The sequence below is a fragment of the Hydra vulgaris genome, chromosome 03 (assembly GCF_038396675.1).
Source record: "Hydra vulgaris chromosome 03, alternate assembly HydraT2T_AEP".
NCBI classification, from domain to species: domain Eukaryota; kingdom Metazoa; phylum Cnidaria; class Hydrozoa; order Anthoathecata; family Hydridae; genus Hydra; species Hydra vulgaris.
Window position 1 is genome coordinate 25,523,922 of NC_088922.1, and position 10,727 is coordinate 25,534,648.

Sequence of the window (10,727 nt, forward strand, 5' to 3'; positions counted from 1 at the left end):
GTCTGAAGAGTACAAGTCAATTTTTTCCAAGTTTGGGGACTCTTTTACCTTTGATGTAACCCATTTTGACCAAATAGAAAAGTTTATATGCCATTTATATGGATTGAAATGCAGTGATACAAACGAATAGTAGATACCTTAAGTTTATTTCCAAAAAAGAAGCTCCGGAACCCCAAAAAATTCCTTCTACTAGGGATGCTCTGATGTGTCATTGCAAGAGAGTTTCGTATGTAACAGCAATTGTCAAACGATCACTAGAGGCAAATCCCGATATTCCAAAACCCAATGGATATGGATGGCGAGAAATTAGCAATTAACTTCAGGTTGAATGGATGCTCATTCCACCTGCTCCAGAAGATGTTTTGCAGTTAATTTCCTGTGCGTGTAAAAAGTCAAAATGTGAAAAACTGGTTTGTCTTTGTTGATCGCATGGATTGACTTGTACGGATTTGTGCAAATGTTCGTCTTGTGAAAACACAAATGATTGGGGCGACAATTTAACAGAATATTATTCGACTGACTCCGATGCAAGTTCAGGATTTTCTGAAACTGATTGAATATCTATCTATGATATATATATATATATATATATATATATATATATATATATATATATATATATATATATATATATACGCACACACACACACACACGCATGCAAAAAACCGAAAATGTATTTATCCTTGATGTAAATGTCATCAATCACGAAATTCGACCCTTGTAATATTTTCCCTTTTAATAATCTGTTCACGAAATTCGTTTCAGTTATTTTTTTTTCTTTCACAAAATTTAGAAAAATTAATAGCGTGACGTCATCAGTACCTAAAAGTGCTTTAAGAGCTCAAATTTGACCCTTTAAGCACTTTTAGAATTGCTCGTAAGTTTTTCTTAAGATTTTATTATTTATTATAAGGTTTTCTCAAGAGGTTACCTAACGTTTAACGTAAATATGTATTTTTTAGTTTGATTTAAAAAAAATATATCAGCATGACATCATCAGTACCAAAAAAGGGCCCAAATTTGACCTTTAAAAGCACTTTCAGAAAGGCACGTAAAGTTTTTCGCATTCAAGATATCAACCTTAAACTATTTAAGTAGTTTTTGTAATGTCCACTTCATTTCCAAGAAAAAATTACACATAGCGTCCAGACTACAACCTTCGCTTTTTTATAACGTTTTTTAAAAATGGCGGATCTTAATTGCGCAGAAAATGTTGTAAACTGTCTAAATAAAAACAGAATAAGGAATCAAAAATCTAACAATGTTCGAATATCCAATTCAAAAATCTAACAATGGCACAAGAAAACTTATAACAAAAGGATCATATTGTAATGTCCTTAAAAATCAAAGGTAGATTAAGCATAGTTTGGAAACGTCACGCTATAAACACATATTTATAAAGTTTGGTATATAATCCATTTATTTAACCATAAAATATGAAAATTTACAATTATATTCATAAACTCACATAAATAATGTTAGGTGTCACTCATATAGTTAAAAACTAGTCAATGGAGTGACACCTGAAAAAAAACAAAAAAAAAATAAATAAAACACAGAAAGAATTATAAATAAAAAAAAAAAAAAGAAAGAAAGAAAGAAAAATAAAGCACTAATAAGTAAAGATGATATTAATAATTGCTATAATAATATAATAAAAATAATAATATTAATAATAATGTGAATAAAAAACAAATAGTAACTATATCATGATAGCTTTACTAAAAATTATAACTAATGGTAAAAATAATTATAGTAAAGTTTATAACTACGACAGAAATTAATAAAATAAACATAACAATTGCAAAAGTTAGGACAATAACCATAGAAACTATTACTACAATTGAATCACTATCACTATCATTATAAATAATATTAATAATAATATTATATTAATAATAATAATAGTAATATTAGTAGAGTTAAAAAAGACAGTATAAAATAAAGGTAATAATAGTTTTATAAATACAGTAATATAAAAAAAGAAATAATAATAAAAGATAAAATTGTTATTCATTAAATATATACTCAAACATGAATTTCTTAATTTGGTTTCGATTGAGAAGAAGAATGTTAGTAATAAAAGGGTATTTAGTTAAAATCCTTTTTTTTTATAAATGGTATAATTTGGTTCCAGTGAGAAATACATTGATTTTTAATAGAGAGCTTGCCATATTTGATAGTGCTGAAAAGGAAGTGTGCAAGTTAAAATTTTCAGTATTTCGAGTGTAATATTTGTGTGTGTTACTTATTTTAATAAAAAAATTATTGAACGAATTTGGTAGATTATTTTGAAGAAAATCAATCACAAAGAGACAATTATAAAGCTTTACAAGGTCTTGAAATTTCAGAATTTTTAATTCAGAAAACCTATTTTCGATATTAGATCGTAAGGGAGGAAATGTCATAATTCTTAAGGAAGTGCGTTGTAAACTGTTTATACGATGTAATAGAAAACTACCTTTTTGACCTCAAACAGTGCAACAATAACTTAGATGTGAGAAGAACAAGGAATAGTAAATTGATATAAAACATATATTGGTATATATAATATATGTATGCATATATATATATATATATATATATATATATATATATATATATATATATATATATATATATATATATATATATATATATATATATATATGTATATATTTAAATAAAAAAACTGTTTTTTTTCTTTGGCTTTTTTAACACACTACTCAACAACCACAATATGCAGTAGTTTTAGAGAAAAATCTTTTATTAAATTCATAGTTTTTTAATTTAAATAGTTATAATTTTTTTACCTTTATCAATTCTATAAAGGCATCAAACAATATCATTTCTAGGTCTCTTGAAGGCCCAGGAGATTTTACACCACTCTGTCTGATGCCGGCCTTACCCTTCTTGCCAGCATCATGCAAAATTTGTCATGCCACCCCTGACAACTTTTTTTTTTGCATTTTTGTTAGTTATATGCCAAGCAGGTTTTTTTTTTCTGCCCCTAAACAACTTGCCGCTTTCGCCACTCCCAAAAGCATGTGCTGAACCTACCCTATGTAAATTAAATTCTCATATTGGTTATTAAAATAGTCACTATTCAAGGTGACCCCAAAAAGTGTTTTTAAAAATGAGTTAGAAAAATAAATTTCCAATAAGAACCAGATCAGCAAAAAAATTGGCATGCAAAACCAAATAAAATATTTTTTAATTAAAATAAAACACAAATAGTATAACTTTCAAATTTTTGTATGAAACATTCCTTTAATTATATCTTCTTAACAAATTAAAGAACCAGATTTTATGCCAAAATGATACCATTATTGATAATGACAATATAACAGACATTATGAAAACACAAGTAACCACATAATTTGTAAAATAATGCTGAATAAAAATTATTTTATAGCTATCTATAACACTGACAAAATTTTTAAATTCAAACTTAAATTAATTCAAAATGATAAAAAAAAATGATTTGTAAGTCTAACTGTTAAAAATCCAAAAATGAAACGTTAACATTTCATTTTTGGATTTTTAGCAGTTAGACTTACTGAAAAACGTTTTTTGTCATTATCTCAGAATTAAAAATAAGTGAATTATCTAATTTTACAAATTCTCTCCTCAATTGTGCTATTTTGATAAATTATTAATTTATAACTCGCTTTAAAATAAATGCAATGACTTCACAGAAGCTATTTCAAGAACGAGACAATTCTGTACATTACGCATATTATATAAAGCATTTTAACTCAGCAACCACTTAATATTATGATTAATATGATTTGTCACAATTGTATTTAAAACCTCATGTTTTTAATACAATTGTGACAAATCTTTTTTTTTTTTTTTTGAATTAATTTAAGTTTGAATTTGAAAATTTTGTCAGTGTTATAAATAGCTATAAAATAATTTTTATTCAGCATTATTTTACAAATTATGTGGTTACTTAATTTTGCTAGTTATTTTCTTTTCCTATTTTTCAAGGTTTAAACGCTGGAGAAAGAGTAGGAGTGCTGTTTTAGATCTGTCTAAGCAACAATGTGAAGATTTAGAACTAACATTACAACAATCTCCTGATAATGATTATGTTTTATCAACATCAACTTTACAAACAAATAATCAATATTTAACTTCAACTGTAGAATTTTTTAATGCTGATAGTAATATCCAGATTGAAGATGTTCAAAATAATGAATAACAAAGAAGCAGACTCAGAATTAGATCATGCCATTGTGACTGATACAAGTCCTCAAAATCACCTTAAAAATTGGGCTGTAAAACATGGTTGTACAAGGCAATATGTTAATGATATTTTAGACATACTAATATCTTTTGGTCATAATTAGCCAAAAGACAGCCGAACTCTACTTCATACCGAGAAGCATGTTACAACTAGACCTTTAGGCGAAGGCCAGTATATTTATTATGGCATAATTTGTAGCATAGAAAATTTTTTATCTGCTAGCACTTATTTGGAGAATCATATCTGTTTAATTGTTAATTAAACAGATATGATTCTCAACTATGGCCAATCCTTATTCAATTTGGAAATTTTAATCTTTTTGTTGTTGCTCTTTATGGTGGACATCAAAAACCACCAACAGAAGAGTTTTTAAATAATTTTGTAAATGAAATTATAATAATTACGTCCAAACCTGCTACATTTAATGGTAATAATTATATTGTTTCTTATTTTGCTATAACCTGTGATGCACCAGTAAGAGCTGTGTTAAAAGAAATTCAGCATACAGGTTATTATGCTTGTGAAAGATCCATAAAGAAAGATTTTGCTTTTAAAAGTCGTGTGTGCTATATTTATGCAGAGGAAAATTATGAGAACCAAATGACTCATTCCAATCATTTAATTATGGTTTACAGTGCACTGTAAAACTGTCAAAACTCAAATATCTAAAAATCCAGTGTACACCAGTGGTGTACACTGGATTTTTAGATATTTGAGTTTTGACACTTGCATTAATTGTGCAAACTCCAAACTTTTGTATGTTTATGCTTATATCAAAAAAAATGTTTTGCAAAAAATTAGGGTGATTTGAGTTTGAGAAAAAAAATCCCAAATTTTTGGGCCCACCCAGCCTTTAACGTGGGAGCAACAAATTTATAAAATATTTTCTTTACTATTTTTATCTTAATTTATATTCATCAACAAATTTCAAATTTCATGCAATAATCTCTTATTTTTCAAAAACTATGACCATATAAAGTTTTAAACCCCTAAATTTGAGGGGGCTGTAAACATTGCAGGGTCACAAAAACTGAACACTAAGATATTATTGCATGAAACTTGAAATTTGTTGATGAATATGAATTTAGATTAAAATAGTAAAGAAAATATCTTAACAATTAGGGCCTAACAATTAGGGATTTTTTGTTCCCAAGCTCCAACCACACCAATTCTTTGCAAAACATTTTTTTTTTATATAAGCATAAACAATAAAAAAGTTTGGAGTTTGCGCAATGCCTGTAAGTGTCAAAACTCAAACATCTGAAAATCTAGTGTACACCACTGGTTTACCTGATTTATCAGGCAAATATCATCAGACTTCTATATCTGTTTTACTTCGATTAAATGTTAACATAATTAGTATTTTTGCTTTAGATTATATGCACCTGGTATGTCTAGGGGGTAACACGCAGAATTTTAAATTATTTTAAAGGAGATTTTAAAGGAGTTCTTGACGGAAGACTGTCCTCTTCTCAAATATTGCAACTGTCACAAAATTTGTTTCTACTACAAGGAAAACTACCTAGCGAGTTTGTAAGCCAACCTAGGTCTTTAGTTGAGCTGGATCAATGGAAAGCAGCTGAGTTGCGAAGTTTCCTTTTATATTATGGCATAGTAGTTTTAAAAGGGATATGTAGTCCTAATATGTATAAACATTTTTTAAGCCTCTCAATAGCAATTAGATTACTGTGTGAGGAGGAAAAAAATTATCAAATTCATTATTTAAACTTTGCAAAAGAGCTCTTGAATTACTTTGTGACTAATTCTCAAGAACATTATGGGAGGTCATTTTATGTGTACAATGTGCATGGACTACATATTGCTGATGGTGTGCAATTATTTAAACAACCACTTGATGCAACATCAGCACTTCAGTTTAAAAAGAGGCAAAACTAACCCAGTGACACAGCCCTTACAAAAAAACCCAGCGAACTTCCAGTGAAAGTTCACTGGAAATGTAAAAGATCACTGGAAATTCACCGAGTTCGCTGGGTTTTCCGCAAAGTTTACGACTTCGCTGGAAGTTCACTGGAAGTTCACTGGAAGTTCACTGGAAGTTCACTGGAAGTTCACTGGAAGTTCACTGGAAGTTCACTGGAAGTTTACTGGAAGTTCACTGGAAGTTCACTGGAAGTTTAACGAAAAACGTCATTTTATTTCCAGTGATCTAAAACTTTCGTGGAAATTTAGCGCTGTTTTCCAATAATCAAAAACGTCGCTCGTTTTATAACTCAATATTGATATAACTTTTGATAACAGTTAAAACTTTCTTGAAATTTGACAGATATAACTGCTTGAAATTTTTTATTCCAATTTTTGTAATAAAGTAAACGTTGTTTTTTTGTATCTACAGTTTCAGTTTCTATTATTTTAAGTTCTACTCAATCTCCAAAACCATAGGTATGTTGTTCAGTATGTTCATTTTATTAAAGCGAATACATATTCAACTTTATAATTTCACAAAAGTTTATTATTATAAATTTCTATATTGTAGATAATTGAACATAATAGATAATTATTGATTTATATATATATATATATATATATATATATATATATATATATATATATATATATATATATATATATATATATATATATATACATATATATATATATATATATATATATATATATATATATATACATATATATATATACATATATATATATATATATATATATATATATATATATATATATATATATATATATATATATATATATATATATTTATATATATATATATACACACTAAGGTGTCCCAAAAAACAACATTTTTGAAACTAATCTGCACCCACCCCCTTAATGTGTTCTATCTAATACAAAAACACTAGGTTTAAAATTTTTTTGAATAAAAAATATTTTAAGGGGTCCCTCAAGACCCTCGAATATATATATATATATATATATATATATATATATATATATATATATATATATATATATATATATATATATATATATATATATATATATATACACACACGTATATATCCGTATATATCCGAATAATTTTAAAAGTATTCTAAAAATAGAGTGCTCATTGTTTTTCAAAGAACATAGCAATAATAAGTTAGTAAAAAATCATTTATTAAACTTATTTCATTTTACACTGTGTTTCATCAATTAAGACTCATCAGGAAATTTCATTAATTAAGACTCGTCAGAATAAATATTTTGTAAGTTTTATAAATTTCAAAAGAATATTGAATTATCTGAATAATTATAAAATTTAAATAAAATTATAAAATTTTATACCGTTTAAACACCTTCATTTAAAATATATATGCATTTGATATTTATATATACACTTGATACAAAATTTCATATCCTAAAGAACTAGCTGTAAAATAAGCATCATCATTATTTAAGCTCAATAGGGTGATTCTAAAAACATTAGTTTTAGAGATCGATCAACACCCTTAAACATCAGACGGGTCCCTAATATCTTGAAAAAATAAGTTCTTCAAAAGCATATCATGATCGGGCCTCAAAAGAAGTGAAATCTTTTAAAAATTTCAAAAATAATTTATTTTAGAAATTTTTAAAACATTTTACTTCTTTTTAATTTTTTTAATTTGTGTTTCCATAAATTTAAAAAAATTTATGGAAATAAATTAAAAAAATTTATTTGAAAAAATTATGAAAATATGTACTTTTTTATTTTTTGTTAAAAAATGATAGTTTTTAAGCCATAAAATTTTAACTAGTAATCTTTATATAAATTGATTATTATTTTTAAAATTTTTATAAAATTTCACTTCTTTTGAGATCCAACATGATATGCTTTTGAAGAACTTTTTTTTTAGGGACCTGTCTGATGTTTAAGGGTCTTGAGCGACCCTTGAAATTTTTTTTTATTCAAAATTTTTTTAAATTTAGTATTAATTTATTCCATAGAACACTTTTAGGGGGTGGCAGCAGACATTTTCAAAAAAAGTTGTTTTTAGAATCACCCTAAAGCCCAATTAGGTTAAGCACAATAGGTTCTCTTGTTGTCTTTCTGATGGTAATCTTGTTTAGCTAAAGTTTAATTTTACCAGCTTGTCTCTTTTATTTTAGATGCCTAGAATTGGTTGCTACAAGAAATGGCAATCAGGGGAAGTAAGTTCCAAGAACAACACGTTGGAGGATGTCAAAAGTTGATTGTGCTCAACAACAGAATGAGAGCACCTCTGATGACAATGATTCTATTGACGATGAATTTATGGATCATTTATTTGACTTTGATGAACCAGAAAATGAAACAATTAATAATGAGTTTGATGAAAATGCAAGTTCAGAGAGTCCACCTCTGTATCCTGGCTCAAAAATAAATGTCTCTAATGCATGTTTATGCATAATGACTTTTATTTTGCGTTTTAATTTGTCCTATGAAGCCTTAGAGGCGTTGTTAACACTTTTAACTATTTTATTGCCACACAGTGTTTTGCCAACATCTAAATATTTGTTTTTGAAGTTTTTCAAGAAGGAAAAAGATTTATATGAAAAAGTTTTTTTTTGTGATATTTGTGAAGTTGCTTTAAGTTCTAATAAGCAGTTTACAAAATGTTTGAAATATTTTACATCATCCTATCCTCATAAGAAATGCAACTTTTTTCATATTTTAAACATAAACAAACAGCTTAAAAACACTTGTGATAACAATTGGATACATTTAGCAGATCTTGAAGAAAATGGGCAAGCAACAATTAGACTTGTTAATACTGATGGAGCAAGCAACAATTAGACGTTAATACTGATGGAGTTCCCGTTTTCAAATCATCAAAGCGGTCCTTGTGGCCTTTGCTAGCATCCATTCATAATTTTCCATATTCATTGCAAATTACTAATATTTTGTTTTTTGGTCTCTGGTCGGGTTTTAAAAAACCAAATATACAATTATTTTTATCTCCTTTTATTGATATTTTTACTAACCTATCCACTAATGGTATACTCTTATCTAATAATGTTCGTGTTTTTTTTTTCATGTATCTATTTTTTCATGTGATACAATTGCAAGAGCTCTGGTTTTTTGTCGCAGGCAATTTGTTACTATAAATTGGTTACTGATACAAAACGATTGAGGAATAATGTTGGTGAAAAGAGAAACGCATCTACGTTTCAGTGCCAACTTGGTTCGTTCAATAATATATTTGACATTTAATAATATATTTGGCATTCATATCAACGGTTCAGTTCTATACTCTTATCTACATATAACTTTTCATAATCATCATTGAGCATAAACCGATTTCTAAAATCACTTTACTCAATTTAATTTAATTTTAGGAATACATTACAATAGCATTGATATAAATTAAGAATTAGAAAGGGTCTATGATCGATTCTTGTAAATCTTTTCAGTATTAATATCCGGATTACCAGTTTCCAGATTATTTACAAATTGTTTTAGGTCAGGTTTTACTTTTAATGCTTCATTTTTTCTAAAAGTGTAAAGTATTCTTAAGAGATCAACGAAAGTTTCTTATGTAAATTATTATTAATTACTCCATTGAAATATTTTTTCCATCCTCTTCTTTACTCAAAGTATTCCAAGACTATGGGTCTCCAAAACGAATGCAAGCATTAATCTTTGTTACACATCACCTCTGTTACCCTACAGAAGTAAAGTTAGGTAATCTTTATAAAGTTTGAGGTAAATATTATAAATGTAATTTCATGCATCTACGCTACAGATAGTTTAATGCATCTACACAACAGATAATTTAATGCATCTACACTACAGATAATGTAATACAATACAAAAACATTATATATACATTATATTAGAATTAAATATTAAAAACCAAATAAATTAGTTCGTACTTTATTTTTTTTATTGTTTTATATTATTTTAAATAATATTTTCTTTTTCTTTTTCATCTTTAGCCAATAAAGACAAAATGCATTTAAATGTACATAATGCCTCGTCTATTTTATTTTTAATATTCATTTTTTTTTTTTTGTCATACTAATATTTTAATTTTGTTTGTTTGTCTTCTGATTTTTATTAAATCTATTTTTCTTTTCATAAATAATTTTAAAGAATTTTATTTATCTAAGTTAGTAGTTGTTTTTGCCTTAGTTTTAATTATTTGATATAAACACGTACCATCAGAGCCGTGGCTAAACTCCCCACACAACCTAACTGAAGGGGGGGAGGGGTTAGGGTAGCAAATTTAGGGGGCCCATCTGCAAATTCAGTGGCCTTTTTGCAAACGTAAAGAGATTTTTGTTTTTTTGTTTTTAGTAATGCGTAATGGAAAATTTTTTCTGTTTTGGGGCCCTAATGACAGGTTTTGGGGGAGGAACTCCGACCCAGTAGCCACGGCATTGCGTACCATTATACTTATATTTTACTAAAGAAAGTACTAAACACTTATATAGTATTACGACATTTATAAACTTAGTTCCATTTCTGTTCCATACCCTATTTATATATATATATATATATATATACATATATATATATATATATATATATATATATATATATATATATATATATAT

At 26.9% G+C, this 10,727-nt stretch overlaps 1 protein-coding gene across 1 annotated transcript; it reads left to right on the forward strand.

The window, feature by feature from the left end:
* The first annotated feature begins 6,436 nt into the window (after positions 1–6,436).
* Positions 6,437–10,029, forward strand: LOC136077690 (uncharacterized). The gene is made up of 2 exons (XM_065791914.1): positions 6,437–6,632; positions 8,298–10,029. Exon 2 carries the CDS (start codon positions 8,368–8,370, stop codon positions 8,962–8,964), a length of 597 nt encoding a protein of 198 aa, XP_065647986.1. The 5' UTR covers positions 6,437–6,632; positions 8,298–8,367; the 3' UTR covers positions 8,965–10,029.
* Positions 10,030–10,727: the final 698 nt, after the last annotated feature.